Source organism: Hypanus sabinus, chromosome 10 (genome assembly GCF_030144855.1).
Source record: "Hypanus sabinus isolate sHypSab1 chromosome 10, sHypSab1.hap1, whole genome shotgun sequence".
NCBI lineage: Eukaryota > Metazoa > Chordata > Chondrichthyes > Myliobatiformes > Dasyatidae > Hypanus > Hypanus sabinus.
In genome coordinates, this window is record NC_082715.1 from 129,755,657 (window position 1) to 129,776,710 (window position 21,054).

A 21,054-nucleotide genomic window follows, 5' to 3' on the forward strand; every position below is an offset into this window, starting at 1 on the left:
TACAGGCTGAGGGTGCCATAAAGGGGAGACTCTCTGACATTTCCAGTACCACATAGCTACCTCCATTTCAAGATGAGCCACTAATGAAGAAAAGGCTTATAATTACCATGACCTTACCATTTCCAGCAGTGCGTTACAGCTAATAGAGTGCCTTTTGAAGTTTGCTCATGATTAGCAAACTTGCATACAGCAATTTCCCACAAGTAGCAGAAGAAAATGACCAGAGAATGTATTTAAGTGACATCAAATAAAGGAAAAATTTACCAGAACTCTAACAAGAACCCACCTTCAATAACTGCTCAACAGGAGTATTTAGGTTATATTGTGGTCTTGCCTCACTTCCACATTCAGCACCAGAATGCCAGGCTAGATGCTGTGGATAATGCTCTAAATGAAGGTCAATAAGCTGTTAGTTTGGATATAGTCCTGGATCATTATGCCTGTGTGGTAGACAATTAAAAAATGCTTCAACAAATCTGTTTACTCGTTCCAGATTGATGTTCTCAAGGCAGACTTGGAGAGCGCAGAATGGAAGATTCTGGAAAACCTAATTCTGGAAAACGTCATTGAAGAAATTGGACAGCTAGTCTTCGCAATACATCTACACTGGCCCGGGTTCGAGGTCAGCGGGGGTGACAATGATGTGGTTCGATACTGGTACAGCCTGCTGAAGGAACTGGAGCTCACGGGGTTCAAACTTTTCTGGAGTTACAAGAACATAAATAAGCCTCAGATCTTCCTACAAAAGCAGGTTTTCAATGCCAGTAGCAGCTACGTCCTCAGCTGGGTGAATACCCAGTGGGGACTGCATTGAATCTGGAGATAGATGCTGGTGCCTTGTGCCCAGTCCAAGCCTCCCTGTAATCTACTGGTGAAAATAATTGTGAATTCCTTCAGGAGGATTAAACTATTCCAAAGAAATGCAGTTTGAGACTTCACAGCAAGAAGTGGATACATTGGCTGCTTATTTCCTTGCCTATTGGTGGTAAACTGAACTGATTCGGACGTGATTGGCACAGTCCTGGCTATGTGACCTCGTGGACAAGATTTGGTTTTTGGCAAACTAAAGGCTGGACTGAACATTATGTTGTATGGGATGTAGTTCTCAGGGTTGACAGTTACCAACGCTGGTGACAACCTGATAAATGTTACCGAAAGAATTAAAGATGTTCAGGTATATAATTTTTTTCAATAACTTGCCTCCATTTTCTTCCACCCCACAATTTTCACTTACAAATAGATGTCACAGATGTCAAAATTGTTTTTGTACATACGTGAAATGGGTTGAAATAAGCTGCATTTTATGACCGAGGAACTAGATGTTTGTGAAGTACTTTGCTCACAGAGTATGAATTCAAATTACAGACGTTGTCCTGGAGGAAATTTAAGAATCTGTTTATAAGTACAAGGTCTGGGACTAGGGTACAGTGAGGGAATAGAGCTGATGGGGTTGCTATACGAGAAGCTGACTCAATGGAATGAACAGCCTTTTTCAATGCTACTACAATCCTATTGTTCTATAATCTTATAGCAGTGAGATACATGGCCAGAAATTCTTAATTAACCTTGTAAGAGGAAAAGAAGGGGTCTGATAAGGAAAAATAGTTAATCCCAGTGGTTGCAAGGCCAGTAATTAAGTTGAAGATGGCGCTGAGGCAAGGAGAGAGTTTGGACAAATCTAACAGCCGTTCCTGGTATAATGGCCAGAACGGCCATGGCACATGGAAATAGTACAAACAGGTATTTGATGACCAGCATGGAAAAGATGGGGTAAAACGTCTGTTTCCCTTTTGAGAACATATGATTTTCTTCCTGCATCTATCTACAGAATGTGGCAGGGAAAAAGTGCAAGGTCATTCAATTCCTGAATAAAATGTTATGTAAAATAAAAACAGAAAATGAAAGCATTTAATAGATCAGGCTGCATCTGTGGAAAAAGAAACACAGTTAAGCTTCAGATCCATAAAACATGGGAGCAGCATTATTACATTTGCTGACGATACTGATCTCAAATAATAATGAGGCAACCTACAGAATCAAGTCATCACCCTGACACAGTGGTGTCATGAAAACAACTTCTCTCTTAATGTTGCAAAAACAAAGGAGCTGGTTGTGGACTACAGGAGGAATGGAATCAGGCTAACCCCTATTGACATCAATGGATCTGGGGTTGAGATGGTGAATAGCTTTAAGTTCCTTGGCATAAACATCACTGAGGAAATCACGTGGCCTATACATACTGGCTGTGTGGTGAAAAAGGCACAACAGCACGGCTTTCATGTCAGATGGTTGAAGAAGTTTGGTATGGGCCCCCAATCCTAATCACTTCCTGCAGGGGCACATTTGAGAACATCCTGACCGGCTGTATGGAAACTGTACTTCCCTTAATCACAGGACTCTGCAGAGAGTGGTGTGGACAGCCCAGCGCATCAGTAGGTGTGAACTTCAGGACATTTACAAAGACAGGTGTGTAAAAAGGACCTGAAGGATCATTGGGGACCCAAGTCACCCCAACCACAAACTGTTCCAGCTGCTACCGACCCGGAAACAGTACCACAGCCAACAGGCTCCGGGATATCTTCTTCCATCAGACTGCTTAATTCCCACAGATACAACTGTATTTCTATGTTATATTGACTGTCCTGTTGTACATACTATTTATTATAATTTACTATAAATTGCACATTGCACATTTAGATGGAGACATAATGCAAAGATTTTTACTCCTCATGTATATGAAATGCAAGTAATAAAGTCAATTCATTTCAATTCATTTGGCCGATCAAGTCTGCTCTGCCATTTCATCATGGCTGATCCATTTCCTTCTCAACCCCATCCTCCCGCCTTCTCCATGTATTAACACCCTGACTTATCAAGAATCTATCAATCTCCACCTTAAGTATACCCATTGACCTGGCAATGAATTCCACAGATACATTACCCTCTGGCTGAAGAAATTTCTCTTTATTTCCATTCTTTTTTTTTTGTATTAGAAAGAATATACTTAACTCCAAACACCAAGCACATTGTTCTTAACGGACATCCCTCCATCCTCAGGATGTGCCCTCTGGTCCTCGATTCTGTCACCATAGGAAACACCTTTTCCACATCAACTCTATGTAGACCTTTCAACATTCAGTAGGTCTTAATGAGATCTCCCCTCATTCTTCTAAATTCTAGTGAGTAAAGGTCCAGAGCCATCAATCACTCCTCATGCAATAAGCCTATCATTCTTGGGAACCTCCTCTGAACTCTCTCCAATGTCAACACATCCTTTCCTAAATAAGGGGTGCCAAACTGCTCACAATATACCATGTGAGGTCTCACCAGTGTCTTATAAAGCCTCAGCATTACATCCTTGCTTTTATATACTAGACCTCCAGAAATGGATGCTAACATTACATTTGCCTTCCTCACCACCAACTCAGCTTGCAAGTTAGCACTAGGGACTCACAAGACCCCTTGCATCTCTCATTTCTGAATTTTCTTTAAGGAGTCTACCAAAGTGCATGACCATACACTTCCTGACACTGTATTCCATTTGTCATTCTTTTCCCATTCTCCCGCTCTGTCCAAGTCCATCTGTGATCATCTCTGCTTCCTCAATGCTACCTGCTCCTTCACCTATCTTTGTATTGTCTACAAAGCTCCAATTCCATCACAGTCACTGGCAGCCGATCAGAAAGGGCTCCCTTCATTCCCACTCTTTGCCTTCTGCCAATTAGCCAATGATCTATCCATGCTAGTATCTTTCCTGTAATACCATGGACTCTAATCTTGCTAAGCAGCCTCATGTGCGGCACCTTGTCAAAGGCCTTCTGAAGATCCAAGTACACAATATCCACCAATTCTCCTTTGTCTCTCCTGCTTGTTATTTCCTCAAATCATTCTTACAGATTCACCAGGCAAGGTTTCCCCTTAAGGAAATCATGCTGACTTTGGCCTATTTTATTATGTGCCCAATCAGTGAAAGAGCATGAAAAGAAGCAAGACTTTCATTGAAGTCCGCGGCTGAACATTAAAAAAGGCAGCGCTTCCCAGCAGTTTTCGGAGTTATTTTGCCCAATCAGTGTGCAGAATTCATTAGAAAGGGTGAATAAAAATAAGGTGGGGACAAGCGGAGCGGCCATTGTGTGAGCGGGCCGGTGTTGGAAGGGCTCATCAGACTTCAGCGAGGTAATTCTCCGGTAAGCTTCTTATTCTTTATTCTTCATTCCTCATCAGTTAGTGCCGTGAGAATGGCTCCAGGGGCTGCGTTTCGTTCTGTGTGTGAGGTGCGGGAAATCTGGGAGACATCCGGCTTCCCAAATAACCACACCTGCACCAGGTGCACCGAACTGCAGCTCCTCAGGAAGTGTGTTAAGGAACTGGAGCTGCAGCTCCTCAGGAAGCGTGTTAAGGAACTGGAGCTGCAGCTCGATGACCTTTGGCTCATGTGGAAATGACAGGAGCTAAAGGGAGCTAGTCACCCATAGGTTGCAGGAGGCAAATAACTGGGCGACTGTCAGGAGAAGGAAGAGACATGGGCAGCTAATGCAGAGTACCCCTGTGGCCATTCTCCTCAGTAATAAGTATACCACTTTGGATACTGTTGAGGACAATCTACGAAGGGGGAGCCACAGTGGCTGGGTCTCTGGCACTGAGTCTGGTGCTGTGGCTCAGAGGGAAAGAGTGATGAAGAGGACTGCAGTAGTGACAGGAGATTCCATAGTCAAAGGAACAGAAATGAGATTCTGTGGACACTAAAGAGATACCCAGATGGTATGTTGATTCCCAGGTGCCAGGGTCAGGGATGTCTCGGACTGGGTCCATGGCATTCTAAAGGGCAGCCCAAAGTCTTGGTGCAAATTGGCACCAATGACATAGGTAGGAAAAGGTGACGTGGTCCTGAAGAGAGATTTTAGGGAACTAGATAAAAAGTTGAAAAGCAGGACCTCCAGCATAATAATCTCTGGATTGCTGCCTGTGTCACACATCAGTGAGGGTAAGAATAGGATGATTTGGCAGATGAGTGCACGGCTGGGAAACTGATGCAGTGGGCAGGAGCTCAGATTTATGGATCATTGGGAGCTTTTCTGAGGAATGTGCAGCCTGTACAAAAGGGACGGGTTACGCCTGAACCCGAGGGGGACCAATATCTTTGTAGGCAGATTTTCTAGAGCTGTTCAGGAGCACCAATATTAATATAATATTATATGGTAAGGTATCTTTTTTTCTCTTTTTTTTCCACCAACCAGCTCATTTTGGTAGTGGGGGTAGATTTTTTTAATAAAATACAATTATTTTATTTAATTTCATTTCATAATTCAATCTTTTTTACTACATGATTGATTTGGAATATGGGATACACTAATTTAAATGTAACGTAATTTGTATTACTTGTATCCTTATGAATTCTGTACTTGTATTCATGCAATTTATATAATATTAATAAAAATATTGAAAGAGAGGAGTGTTTAAGCTGATTTGGTATATGGATGGGAACAGGAGTGATAAGGCTGAGAGTGGAGCACTTGGTTTGCAATGTGCAGTGAGAGGGCTAGCAAGGAGAGGCTGACGATAGGGAAAAATTACAGTCAGTGGAATGAGCTGCAATGTGAAAGGGAGACAAATTGAAAACTGTGATGAATACAGGAGCGAAGGTGTTATATTTGAATGCGTGCAGTATATAGAGCAAAATAGATGAATTTGCAGCACAGTTACAGATTGGCATGTATAACAATGCGGGTATCACTGAATTGTGGCTGAAAGAAGGTTATAGTTGGGAGCTTAACATCCAAGGATACACATTGTATCAAAAGAACAGGCAGGTAGGAAGAAGGGGTGGCATGGTAAATAAATCAATGCAAAATAAATCATGGTAAAATAAATCAATTTATTAGAAAGAGGTGACATAGGATTGGAAGGTGTTGATTCATTGTGTAGAGCTAAGAAACAGCAAGGGTGAAAAGACCCTGATGGGAATTATATACAAACCTCTGAATAGCAGCAAAATTGTAATCTACAAATTACAGAATGAGATAGAAAATTCATGTCAAAAGGGCAACGTAATGATAATCATGGGGGGGGGTTTCAATATGCAGGTAGATTGGGAAAATTAGGTTGGTGCTGGATTTCAAGAGGGGGAGCTTGTAGAATGCCTATGAGATGACTTTTTACACAGCCCACTAGGAGATCAGCTATTCTGGATTGGGTGTTGTGCAATGAACCGGAATTGATTAGAGAGCTTAAGGTAAAGGATCCTTTAGGAGGCAGTGATCATAATATGATAGAATTCACCCTGCAATTTGAGAAGGAGAAGCTAAAGTCAGATGAATCAGTATTACAGTGGAGTAAAGGGAATTATAGAGGCCTAAGCAAGGAGCTGGCCAAAATTTATTGGAAGAGAATACTAACAGGGATGATGGCAGAGCAGCAATGGTTGGAGATTCTGGGAGCAATTCAGAAGGCGCAGGATGGATACATCCCAAAAAAGAAGTATCTAATAGCAGGATTGCACAACCTTGGCTGACAAGAGAAGTCAAAGCCAACATAGAAGCCAAAGAGAGGGCATATAATGGAGCAAAAATTTGTGGGAAGCTAAAGGAATGGGAATCTTTTGAAAGCCAACAGAAAGCAACTAAAAAAGTCATAAAGAAAGAAAAGGCAGAATACAAAGTAAAGATATTGTAGCCAGTAAGATTGAAGAGGATGCCAAAAGTTTCTTCAGATATATAACGTGTACAAGAGAAGCAAGGGTAGATATTGGACGTTTGAAAAATTATGCTGGAGAGGAAGTAACGGGGGACGAGGAAACGGCAGATGAGCTGAATAAGAATTTTGCATTAGTGTTCACTGTGGAAAACACGAGCAGTATGCTGGATGTTTGAGAGTGTTAGGAGGCAGAAGTGAATGAAGTTGCCATTACTAGGGAGAAGGTACTTGGGAAACTGAAAGGTCTGAAGGTAAATAAGTCATCTGGACCAGAAGGTTTACACCCCAGGGTTCTGAAAAAAGTGACTGAAAAGTTCGTGGTGGCAGTAGTAATGACTTTCCAAGAATTAATAGATTCTGGCATGGTTTTGGAGGACTGGAAAATTGCAAAGGGAGAGAGGCAGAAGAAAGGAAGTTACAGGCCAGTGAGTTGGGAAGATGTTGGAGTCAATTGTTAAGGATGTGATTTTAAGGTACTTGGAAGTACATGATAAAATAGGCCAGAGTCAGCACAGTTTCCTTAAGGGAAAATCTTGCCTGATAGGTCTGCTGGAATTCTTTGAAGAAACTACAAGCAGGATAGACAAAGGAGAATATGTGGATTTTGTGCACTTGGATTTTCAGAAGGCCTTTGAAAAGGTGCCACAGATGAGGCGACTTAACAGTTTAAGAGCCCATGGTATTACAGGAATGATATGAGCATGGATAGAGCATTGGTTGATGGGCAGGACACAAAGAGTGGGAATAATGGAAGCCTATTTTGGATGGCTGCTGGTGACAGGTGATACTCCACAATGGTCTTCATTTGGACTGATTCTTTTTGTGTTTGATGTTAATGATTTGGATGATGAAATTGATGGCTTTTTGGTCAGGTTTGCGGACAATATGAAGATAGGTAGAGGGGCAGGTAGTTTTGAGGAAGCAGAGAAGCTACAGAAGGACTTGGACAGATTTGGAGAATGGGCAAAGAAATGGCAGATGGAATACTGTGTTGGGAAGCATATGATTATGCACTTCAGTGTAAGAAATTAAGGCATAGACTATATTCTAAATGGACAGAAAATACAAAAATCTGAGGTGCAAAGGGACTTAGGAGTCCTCGTGCAGGATTCTCTAAAGGTTAATTTGCAGGTTGAGTCAGTGGTGATGAAGGCAAATGCAATTTTAGCATTCATTTCCAGAAGACTAGTATATAAAAACAAAGATGTAATGTTGAGACTTTATTAAGCACTAGTGAGACCTCACTTGGAGTATTGTGAGCAGTTTTGGACCTCTTACTTAAAAAAGTAGGTGCTGACATTGGATAGGTGGTTCACCAAAATGATTCTGGGTTGAAAGGCTTATTGTATGAGGAGCATTTGATGACTGTGGGCCTGTACTCACTGTAACTCAGAAGAAGAGGGAGAATCTCATTGAAACCTATTGACTGTTGTAAAACCTCGATAGAGTGAATGTGCAGAGGATATGGTGGGCAGCCTAAGACTAGAAGATACAGTTTCAGAATAGTGGGGTGTCCATTTAGGATGAAGCAGAGGAGGAATTTCTTTAACCAGAGGGTGGTGAATCTGTGGAATTTGTTGCCACAGGTGGCTGTGGAGGCCAAGTCATTGGGTGTACTTCAGGCAGAGTTTGATAGATTCTTGATCAGTCAGGGCATGAAGAGATACAGGGGGAAGGCAGAAGATTGGGGCTGAGAGGAAAATGGATCAGCCATGAATAAATGATGGGACAAATTGTCTAATTCTGCTCATATGTCTTATGGTGTTAAGTGCCCTGAAACCACATCCTTAACAATTGACATCAACATTTTCCCAACCACTGAGGTCAGGCTAATAGGTCTTTAGTTTACGTTCTTGTGCCCCTGTGCTTTCTTGAAGAGTGGATGACATTTGCAATTTTTCAGTCCTCTGGAACCATGCCAGAATCCATTGATTCTTGAAAGATAGTTACTAATGCCTCCACAATCTCTTCTGCTGCCACTTTCAAAACCCTGGGGTATAGCCCATCTGGTCTAAGTGACTTATCTATCTTCAGACCTTTCAGTTTCCCAAGCTCTTTCTCCCCAGTAATAGCAACTGAACTCACTTCTGCCCACTGATACTCTTGAATTTTTGGTATACTGCTAGTGTCTTCCACAGTGAAGACTGATGTAAAATACTTATTCAATTCATCTGCTATTTCCTTGCCCCGTATTATTACCTCTCTAGTGTCATTTTCCAGCAGTCCAATATTTACTCTCGCTTCTCATTTACTCTTTATATATTGGAAAAACCTTTGGTATCCTATTCGATACTGTCGGCTAGCTTGCCTTCATATTTCATCTTCTCCCCCCTTTTTCAGTTGTCTCCTGTTGTTTGTTAGAAGTTTTCCAATCTGCTTACAAACATACTTTCCACTAATTTTACTCTGTTATATGCCCTTCCTTTTGCTTACATTTTGGCTTTGACTACTTCCTGCCTTTAGAAAAGACTTCTTCTTTGGGATGTATCAATCCCGCAGCTTCCGAGTTGCTCCCAGAAACTCCAGCCACTGCTGCTCTGCCATCATTCCTGCTAGTTTCGCCCTCCAATCAATTATGGCCAGCTCCTCTCAAGCCTCTGTAATTCCCTTTACTCCACTGTAATATTGCTACTTCTAACTTTAGTTTTGCCTTCTCAAACTGCAAGGTGAATTCTACCACATTATGATCACTGCCTCCTAAGGATTCCTTTACCTTAAGCTCCCTAAATACAACTGGCTCATGACACAGCACCCAATCCAGAATAGCTGATCCTTTAGTGGGCTCAACCACAATCTGCTCTAAAATGCCAACTTGTAGACATTCTACAAATTCTCTCCCTTGGGATCCAGCACTAATCTGATTTTCCCAATCTACCAGCATATTGAAATCCCCCCTGTGACTACTGTAACATTGCCCTTTTCTATCTCCCATTATCATAACTGAAGAGCTTTAGCAGAAAACAGATAGAGGAAAGATGGGGAGGGGAAAGGAATATCTCTGAAAGGGTGAAGTAATTTGTGCCATGGGAATAAGCTGACGTAATGTGGTAACTTAGTTTCCCATAGTTACATGAGCATAAATAACCACGTATCCTCAGAATCAGAATCGGAATCAGGTTTATTATCACCGGCATGTGACGTGAAATTTGTTAACTTAGCAGCAGCAGTTCAATGCAATACATAATCTAGCAGAGAAAGAAAATAATAATAAATAAGATAAACATGATAATAAATAAACAAATAAATCAATTATGTATATTGACAGATTTTTTTAAATGTGCAAAGACAGAAATACTGTATATTAAAAAAAAGTGAGGTTGTGTCTGAAGATTCAATGTCCATTTAGGAATCGGATGGCAGAGGGGAAGAAGCTGTTCCTGAATCGCTGAGTGTGTGCCTTCAGGCTTCTGTACCTCCTACCTGATGGTAACAGTGAGAAAAGGGCAGGCCCTGGGTGCTGGGGGTCCTTAATATGGACGCCGCCTTTCTGAGACACCGCTCCCTAAAGATGTCCTGGGTACTTTGTAGGCTAGTGCCCAAGATGGAGCTGACTAGATTTACAACCTTCTGCAGCTTCTTTCAGTCCTGTGCAGTGGCCCCTCCATACCAGACAGTGATGCAGCCTGTCAGAATGCTCTCCACGGAACAACTATAGAAGTTTTTGAGTGTATTTGTTGACATGCCAAATCTCTTTCAAAATGCAGACTTTCAACGTTAACAGGAGATACACCACACTGCCCAATATTCAGTGGAGACAGCATTGAATCAGATGATACAGACACCTGGTTTACAGGGGTACAGTGCTAATTTTTTAGGTGCCAGAGCTGACAAAATGCTTACCATTTCCTATATCCTCTCTATATATTATGTCACACCCAATTTGTGTACCTGCTCATTTCATGTATTGGGCAATGTCCTTACCCCATTCATGTAATGAGCAGGTACACAAATTGGGTGTGACATATATCAATGAATAGGGCTTCTTATGATGTCAACCACAAAACCAAAATAAAATAAATATATGAATTCCAGACCTCCACAGAAATATAGTGATAGTTAAGGCATTAACAAGATTATAGCCTATCACTACGTTTCAGTGTATAACTGGTACAATAAAACAAATAATACTTAATTTAATAACATGACAAAGTATTGCACAGTGGCACTCACTAATTATCATAAAATAGAATTATCAAGCAAGTAAAGCAAAAGACGGTAATCATGTATTTTACCAATTTAAAAGTAATTACCTACTTACCAAATGCCACCAATGAGAAGTTTCCCAATAATTTCCACAAAGGGTCAGGTGTAATATGTGTTCGGGGGTCTGAAGCAACTCTTGTCCTGGTGTCATCTGCTGATCTGTGGTACTGCAGCCATGGTGTGACATATGGCTCAGGATTCCACTGAACTAGAGGAGACCCATGTAGTTTAACAAAAGTGCTGATACATGATTAATGAGAATTCTTAAGCGTGTTGTTGTTATTATCAAGTTCATGTGGCTGAATTCTCTCTCACACTCAGCAGTACTAATGGGATTAACTTGTGAACAGCTCAGTAATGGGCATAAATCTTGGGGGATGCGGCGTCCATGATCCTCCACATAATCTCTGAAGGCATTTATTACAGAGGAAGAAAAAAGCTTAAACCTCTTACAGAGAGATGGTATTGCAGCTTCTCCATAATTAGGCGGTATTTCAGCAGGCCAGTTATCTCTATCAAGGACACACATTTCATTTAGCAGGGATATATACATACTTTGAGGTTTAGAAGTTTGAGAACCTTTCAAGGATGTTGCCATGAACATATGGTGCTGCAAATTGTTTATAAGACTGGCAAGAAACTGTAGATAATTAATGGAGGCAATTTTGTTGTTGCTTGTTTAGGTAATTTCTCCAAACTTCCCCTTTTCAACTGCCTCTTGAGCTTCTAGAGTTTTTGTACCAGGCTGCTCTTTCAGTCCATGCAGTGATCTTATGCTCCGTTGGATCAGTTTGTCTGCATAAACAATCATAGTAGTGCATTTCTGCAAAGAGAGTCTTTTCAACAGACCTTCATAGGTTTTTCAGTCACTCCCAGATCTTGTTTCACCCTTCATTGCTTTTTCAAAATGAAACCACAGTGCTTCATAATTTTGTCACACTGCTGAAACTGTTCGAAACAAGCCAGCTACCCACCTGGTGCCCAGAACATGGCCTATTTTGCAAATTTGTTGTTCTAGTTGAGAGGCACATTCAGACAGTTCCTTTTAATTTAGAGGTGATCTACTGTAAACAGTACATTTTGTCTATAAATGATTGAAAGTGATTTATTCCATGAACTTCTCTCACTGTATCACCTACTGCAAGTTCTACTCTGTGATTAAGACGGTGCCAAGTTATCACATCAGCGTAATGTTCCTTGAGAATTGTAGCAACACCAGATTTGACATCAAGCATTACACTCACCCCATCACTAGCAAATTCTACAAGGTTCTGTTTTAAGTAAGAGTCATCAAACTCATGGTTATTGAGACAGTTCAATAGATGCTTAGCAATAGTTGCAGTTTTCTGACCAGGCAGTTCGATTAGATCTAAAAACATAAAATGGGGATCACCTTCCTTATCACTTTCTCATTTTAAATAAACTATTAGGACGGTCTTAATGCTCAGGCTTGTTGACTCATCAATGAGAACAGAAAATTTGCCATTTATCTGCTTGATATGCTGGCAAATTTTCTTTTTCATATTAATGGCTAGGTGATTACTTATCTCTGTAGCACTAGTGCGGGAATGCAGTCCCATTCCAATGTCAATACCATTTTTTTCCTGAAGTTCCGGTAAGCCAAAGTGATCGGAGTATAGTCTGTCATTCTGAGCTAAATAATACACAGAACGAAAAATTGAACAAAATGCCTTTAGATGTGAAACATTCATGGTGTTACATAATTTTCCAAGAGCATCTTCACTAGCTATATTTTCAACACTTAGAGCTGCAGTGTGAGCTTTTGATAGTTTGTGATCAACGATTTTCTTCTGAGAGGCTTCAAGTGTGTACTTCGATCGTCTCCGTAATAGGATACTTGGTACATCTGCCATGCCAATTCTCCCGTGATCTCTAAGTTCTTGAGGTTGTAGTGCTTTACGTAGCTAGTCAGCCATCCCTTACTAGCCTTAAGCTCCTTCCTTTCGCTCCCCTCAACCCCCTCACAGTAGAGTTCATAGATGCTAAGTGCTTTTAAACACATAATTTAGCCATCAACAGGGATATGCTTCTGTGACATGTCCTCCAGCCACACACTTAATGCTTTCTCAGTCTTTGCAAGCACTTTATCACGAACCAGAGAGACTGTTTTTGCCGTTGGAGGGGTTTACATGTAAACCTCCAGACTCTCTGAAACTGTCACTATCGCCAACCGCCTAGCCCGCAGCATGCTGGTATATCCTTCTGTCTTTCAAAACCTTCTGCAACTTTCTCCTTCAGGCTCCTTCTCTGCAATTCCTGCGGTTTTTCCTTACTACCCACCACTAGGTAAAGTGCTCCGATACCCATGCACCATACTAATCTTATTCAAGATCAGAGTCAGATATATTATTACTGACACGTGACGTGAAATTTTGTGACGTCTTGCAGCAAAAGTGCTGTGCAACAGCGGTACAGTGCAAAGACAAAAAAACTATCAAATGCAACAAAAATAAATAGTGCACAAAAAATTTAAACTCGTTTCATTTATTGAGATACAGCGGTGGAATAGGCCCTGCCAGCCCTTTGAGCTGTGCTGCCCGGCAACCTCCGACTTAACCCTAGTCTAATCACGAGACAATTTACAATGACCAATTAACCTACCAACCAGCATGTCCTTAGACTGTGGGAGGAAACTGGAGCATCCAGAGGAAACCCACTCGGTTACAGGGAGAACATGCAAACTCCTTACAGGCAGTGGCAGGAATTGAACCTGGGTCACTGGTACTGTAATGGAGAGTGCTAATCACTACATTACTATGCTATCCCATGTTCATGCACTATTCAGAAATCTGAAGATGGGTGGGGGTGAAGCAATTCCTAAATTATTGTTGTTATGGGTGATTTCAGCTTCCCTAATATTGATTGGCATCTCCTTCATGCAAAAGGTATGGATGGAGTAAAATTTGTTAGGTGAGTCCCAGAAGGACTCCTAACACAATATGGGGACAGGCCAACTAGAGAGTTGCTGTTCTGGATCTGACACAGTGGATTCCAGTTAATTGGGCCATCGGTTAATTGGGGCAGCTGCTTACCTGAGACAACTCTTAAAGAACAAAAACTAATCGGGAAAATAGCCGAGATTCCCTTTGTTTATTTGGGACACTATGCCGCTTACCTGGGGAAGGAAGCTGTTCCTGAAGAGTTTCTAACTAGTGTTATTCACTTGCATCTATGTGTCTGTTAGGCGTAATTCTGTGCTTCGAGTGATCAGATTTTAAATAGCATTAGCTGCGTGTGTTTGTGTTAAAAAAGGAGTGATTTTTGTCACTGACAGTTGGTGAGAAATAACAGTAAAACAATTCCGAACTGTTTTGCTCACTGTGATTTCAAGGATTCAGGCTCGGAGATGCCAGAAACGGCCGGGAGTGAAGATGAAATGATTTCACCTCTTCAACAAGTCAGGAATTACAAAGAACTTGAAGGTATCGACAATCATTTTGGATGTTACAATGAAAATGAAGACTTGGAGAATGCAATCGTCTAAAGAATTGTACGAAGGCAGTCCATTATCTGCATTAGGTGTCTGAGCTGATTTTGTTCATCAAAAAACCGCAGAAGAATTTATCTGTCGATAAATATTAGGGACTAATATACAGTTTTATAGTACTGTAGAGGTATTGGCAGTGTTCTAATTTGTTCTGAATTTCACTTAAATACATAAATTGTTACCCAGTTAAATGGTAGTTTTCCTTTTTTATGCCTTTTAACTATTTTCATGAAACTTCAGTAATTGGGGCATCTGCTTAATTGAGCCAAAATGTACTGGTCCTGATGTGTCCTAATGAACCAGAATTCACTCCAACAGGCAATGAGCCTGGTGAAATGACAGATCTCTTGGTGGATGAGCATTTTGGAGACAGTGACACAACTCCTTGACCTTTACCATAGCCTTGGTCAGTGATAGGAGCAGACGGTATGAGAAAGTATTTAATTGAAGGAGGTCAACTTATGATACTATCAGGCAGGAACTTGGGAGTGTAAATTCGGAACAGGTACACTTGGGAAAATGTACAATGGAAATGTGGAGGTTGTTAGGGGGCATTTGCATGGAGTTCTGGATAGGTTAATCCTATTAAGGCAGAGCAAGGATGACATGGAGAAGGAACCATGGTTGATAAGAGATTCTGGAACATCTAGTCAAGAGGAAGAAAGAAACATACTTAAGGTTTAGGAAGCAAGGAACAGACAGGTCTCTCGAGAGTTGCAAGATAGAGAGGAAGAAACCTAAGGAGGAACTTCGAGGAGCAAGAAGGAGGACATGCGAATGCCTTGGCAAGCAGGATTAAGGAAAACACCAAGGTATTCTAAGTTCCAGTTTCAGATGGAGATTCAAAGGTTCAGGTTCTGAAGCTTGGTTACTGGAGTGATGGAGTTATGGTTTGAAGGCTGAGTTGTAATCAATAAACACCAGTCTGATGTATGTCTTGTAGTTGTCTAGGTGCTCCAGAGCACTCAGGCAATCCCACTCAATACACTGCTGTCATTGCTTTATGTCTCACAAACATTCATCTCTCTTTCCGGATATGCTTCTTTAGGCTAAGCTCGGAGCTAATGAAATCCATTGAAAGTATTATTAGCTGGATCTTCTGCTGAGTTGTATTTATATTTTACAATAGATCAGCAAGACCAGTAGGAAGTTGCAAACCTGGGTGTAAATTATAGTGGGAAGAATTGAGTTTCCATGACCCTTTGAGCTGGTTGAATTAGTTGCACTCCCTTTACTTCGGAAGCTGTTCCAAGTTAGATGCTTCACCCAGTTGACTGCTGCCCTTGGTGTCAAGGGCACTCATTCCAGTCTCACTGGAATTGGGCATCAGTAGTTAGTTATGTACTTATTGAAATTAAAGCATTTACAGTGCCTATAAATAGTATTCCCCCCTTCCCTTGGAAGTTTTCATGTTTTATTGTTTACAACATTGAATCACAGTCCAATCCGGCTTTTTTTTGACACTGATCAACAGAAAAAGTGAAAAGTGAAAACCGGTCAAAGTAAAAACAAATCTCTACAAAGTGATCCGAATTAATTGTGAATATAAAACACAATATAATTGATTGCATTAAGTATGTTCATCCCCTTTAATATGACACCAAATCATCACTGGTGCAGCCAAACAGGTTTAGAAGTCACATAATTAGTTAAATGGAGATCACCTGTGTGCAGTCAAGGTGTTTCAGTTGATTGGAGTAAAAATACACCTGTGTCTGGAAGGTCCGACTGCTGGTGAGTCAGTATCCTGGCAAAAACTACACCATGAAGACAGAAGAACACTCCAAGCAACTCCACAAAAAGGTTATTGAAAAACACAAGTTAGGAGATGGATACAAGAAAATTTCCAAGTCACTGAATATCCTTTGAAGTTCAGTTAAGCTGATCATCAAGAAGTGGAAAGCATATGGCACAGATGTAAATCTGCCTAGAGCAGGCCATCCTCAAAAACGAAGGGACCGTGAAAGAAGGAGACTAGTGAGGGAGGCCACTAAGAGGCCTATGACAACTCTGGAGGAGTTACAAGCTTCAGTGGCTGAGATGGGAGAGACTGTGCGTACAACAACTGTTCCCCAGGTGATCCACCAGTTGCAGCTTTACAGGAAAGTGGCAAAGAGAAAGCCTCTGATTGGGGGGAAAACTCACATGAGGTCACGGTTAGAGTTTACCAAAAAGCATGTGGGAGACTCTGAAGTCAGCTGGAAGAATGTTCTATGGTCTGATGAAATCAAAATCGAGCTTTTTGTCTGTCGGACTAAATGCCTGGTTTGGTGTAAGCCAAACATTGCACATCATCAAAAACCTATCATCCCTACCGTGAAGCGTGGTGGTGGCTGCATCATGCTGCGGGGATGCTTCAATGCAGCAGACCCTGGAAGGCTTGTGAAGGTAGAGGGTAAAATGAATGCAGAAAAATACAGGGAAATCTGGAGGAAAACCTGATGCAGTCTGCAAGAGAACTGAGACTTGGGAGATTTTGTTTTCCAGCAAGACAATGATCCCAACCATAAAGCCAAAGCTACACAGGAATGGTTTAAAAACAAGCAAGTTAATGTCCTGAAGTGGCCAAGTCAGAGACCAGACCTCAATCCAATTGAAAATTTGTGGCTGGACTTAAAAGGGGCTGATCCCCATGCAATCTGCCAGAGCTTCAGCAGTTTTGTAAAGAAGAATGGGGAAAAATTGCAGTGTCCAGATGTGCAAAGCTGATAGAGACCTATCCACACAGACTCAAGGCTGTAATTGCTGACAAAGGTGCATCTACTAAATACTGACGTGGAGGGGGTGAGTAATTATGAAAATGATTATTTTGTGTTTAATAATTGTAATAAATTTAGATTAATTTGTAGAAATGTTTTCACTTTGACTCAAAGTCTTTTTCTGTTGATCAGTGTCAAAAAAGCAAAATTAAATCCACTATGATTCCATGTTATAAAATAACACAACATGAAAACTTCTGGGGGTGGGGGGGTGAATACTTCTCGTAAGCAGTGTATTTCCCATCCCTTATTATCCTTGAAGGTGATACTGAGCCATGTTCTTGAACTTGAACTGCCAAGGTCCTTCCAGTGAAGGGACTTCTGCAGTACTGTTGGGCATTTTACAACTTCTTCCAGGGAGTTAGTCCAGAGTTCATGGGTTTAGAGTGGTCGTTAGAGCAAGGTCCCTGCCTGAGCAACTCAGATGGCCATGAGGACACGTACAAGAGTGAGATAGACTGGCTGGTTGACTGGTGTCATCATGATCTTGCAGTCAACATCAAGACCAAGGAACTTCATTTGGAGTTTGAGGAGATCTGCTATGTCATCGAAGACTGCAGCAAATGTCTACAGATGTACCATGGACAGCATTCTAACTGGTTGCATCACTGTCTTGTATGGGGAGGGGGTTGCTACTGCACGGAGTTGTAAACTTACTCAGCTCCACCAGGAGCACTAGCCTCCGTAGTATCCAGGACATCAAGGAGCAATGCTTCAAGTGGTGGCATTCACCATTAAGGACCCCCATCACCTTGGTCATGCCTCGTTCTCATTGCTGTCACCAGGTACAGAAGCCCAAAGGCACACACTCAACGTTTCAGGAACAGCTTTTTCCCGTCTGCCTTCTGATTTCTGAATGAGCACCACCTGACTATTGCTTTAGTAATAAGTAGAGCTGCTGTACTTAACTATTTAATATGTATCCTTACTGTAATTCACTTTTATTACTGTGTATTTCATTGTACTACTACTGCATAGACAACAAATTTCCCGACATGTGCCGGTGATTTTAAACCTGATTCTGATGTATGGTGGAGAGCATGGGACTGGCTGCATCACTGCCTCGTTTGAGGTGGGGGGGGGGGTCCAATGCACAGGATATCGAGGCTACAGAGGGTTTGAGACTCGGCCAGCTCTATCAGGAGCACAACACTCCTCACCCTCGAACATCTAAAGGTGATGCCTCAAGAAGGCAGTGGCCATCATTAAGGACCCTCAGCATCTGGGATATGCCCTCGTCTCATTACTGTCATTGGGAAGGAGGTACTGAGGCCTGAACACCCACACATAATGTTTTAAGAACCCCATCAGATTTCTGAATGGTCCATGGCCACAACCAACTTATTCCTCTTCTGTTCTATTTATTTATTGTAATTTGGAGTAAATTTTTATGTTTTAAAATGTATGGCTGTCACAAACAGCATATTCCATGATATAAGGCAGTGATGGTAAACCTGATTTCAATAACCATGTTGCATTTTGTAGAGGCAGATATGCCTGGCACTTTCCCTTGCTGACGAAGGGAAAGAATATACTAGGTGAATGAAGGAATGCTATTCAAACAGCCTGCTTTGCCCTGGACGGCATTGAGGTCCCTGAGGTTTCTTAGTGGTAGACTGGATGTAAGAAATCTTATCGAGGGTTTTCTCAATAAGATGTTGATGAAACAATCAGATTGGTAGATGGAGAGGGCAAATGGAGGGAGAGACAAAAAGGGTGCCTTGCAAAAGCTGCAAAATGCAAACCAGAGCTATCAGAAATAACCAGCAAATCAGGCCAGTGGAAGTATTTAAAAAAAAAAACAAAACAACTAGATTAGTAAGCTTCTCAAGCTTCTCATGGACATGCTAGTCTGAAGGGTCTGTACCATGTTGTCCTGTCCTGTGTAGTATTTTCTGGATAACCTACAAAAGAACCAGGGAGTTGTAGAGCACAGGAACAGTCCCTTTGGTTCAGTATGTCCATTCAGCATGAGCCTTTTTTCATCTAGTCTGTGAACCATATCTTTCTGTACCTTGCCTATTTAAATTTCCCCCAAGCCATCAGACTCCTCAGTACCCAGAGTCTGCAATGATACCAACTTACTGCTCTCTACTGTGCCTATTGTCTTGTTTATTATTTATTGTAATGCCTGCACTGTTTTGTGCACTTTATGCAGTCCTGGGTAGATCTGTAGTCTAGTGTAGTTTTTTCTGTGCTGTTTTACGTAATTCAGTGTAGTTTTTGTACTGTTTCATGCAGCACCATGGTCCTGAAAAATGTCTCGTTTTTACTGTGTACTGTACCAGCAGTTATGGTTGAAATGACAATAAAAGGTGACTTGACCTATTTAAATGTAGTAATTGCATGTGATTCCACCACCACCTCCTCTACAGTGCTCTCCAGATATCAACCACCTGTATATAAAAAAAATCCTACCCTTCAGATCTGCTTTAAAACTTCTCATCTTTAATCTAATACCCCTATATACAAGTAGAAGATTTTGATTGTATACCCCAACTATCCCTCTCATTACCCTATATTCTTCACAGGGGTGGCAAACAGGTTTTGAGAGAAGGTGCACAAATGGATGATATTCTTGGGTTTTTAAAAAGAATTCTCTTGCACGGCATGATTTTGAGCAGAGATTATTGTTGATTAATGAATTAGTAACAATAATTATGGACTGCTGAGGAACAAAGAGCAAAGCAAATGCCAACAGGCCCAACTGTTGCTATCCAAATATTGATGAGTTCAAGGATTTCAAAACATGTCATCCAACATGTGTTCCCGTAACTGTCTAGCTGGTGCCAAGCTGCTGTGAAGCGTTTCCTGTGAAAACATCTCACTGTTGTAAAAGTTAATTCGCTGCTTCATTTGGCAGTAAAGATAATCAATCTGTATCTTTTTATTATGAGTGGAGTTTAAAGAACCAAGGGGCATCACTGCAGGCTGTGCACAAATAAAATTCTTGTGTGTGCCATCTTGGGCATGCATGCCTTAGGGTTCGCCATCCCTGTATTGATCAAGTCATCCACCTGCACTGCTTCTGGGGGAAAAAAAACAAATCAAACCTACCTTATCCAGGTAATCACCTCCTGCACCCTTGCTATTGAAAGCCATGGCATGGTAACAAGTTCTGATAATTGGATCTGAAGCATTAACCATTTCCTTTTCTACAGACACTACCTGAGATGTGGAGTATTTTCAGCCTTGCTTGTTTCTGTTTCAGATTTCTAGCATTTGCAATTTGCTTTGCTTTATTTTGATGGGATTTTTCTCCCAATTAAGTTGTTTAGTGGCATCAATTATTGAACGTGGCTGCTTCAAAAAGCTAATTGCTTAATTAACCATTTTAATTCATTCTCACAACTGGTATAAATCAATGTTTCTACATCATCATTCCAGCTCTGCAGATTAAAGTTTCTCATTTCCACATTATATTTTAAGGTGATATTACTAAAGGTGCACCAGGATCCCACTAAAATATAGATTTTTTTTTAAGAATTGGAAGCGATTTGCATTCCAATTGGCTGTTCTCCAATGGTTTAGGGTACAGTTTAGGTTGGCAACGTGAACATGAATTTATACCAGAAATAAGCAACACTTATCTAAATTGTTGTGATTTGCAGCCGAATTGCCAAATGCACTGATGCAGAAACATCCTTTATTTTAATCTTGTGGACTTCCCCAACAAGGCACATTTTCCCCATCTGAATCTATCTTGAAACTATCTTATCAATTCTTGAGCAGCACCATAGCACCTTCTGAGATTGCAAACTGCAGGGAGCTGAGAGCTCTGGAATTTTTGGAAATAAAAACACGACTGTTCAGCCTTGGAATTCTGCCTGAAGTCAGAGAGCAAAGGATTTAGATCTAGCATTTTAAAAAAAAGTCTTTCTCATTTCAGGT

The 21,054-nt window shown here is 41.2% G+C and overlaps 1 protein-coding gene across 3 annotated transcripts in view; it reads left to right on the plus strand.

The window, feature by feature from the left end:
• LOC132401103 (probable methyltransferase-like protein 24) overlaps positions 1-5,406 on the plus strand; it is a 118,827-nt gene extending 113,421 nt beyond the window's left edge. For 2 of the 3 annotated variants that reach the window (XM_059982943.1, XM_059982945.1), the window contains one exon: positions 494-5,406. In XM_059982943.1, coding sequence (XP_059838926.1) covers positions 494-814 — 321 coding nt within the window. In that variant the 3' untranslated portion in view covers positions 815-5,406. The remainder of the gene's footprint in view (positions 1-493) is intronic. The other variant, XM_059982944.1, reaches the window with a different exon arrangement.
• Positions 5,407-21,054: the final 15,648 nt, after the last annotated feature.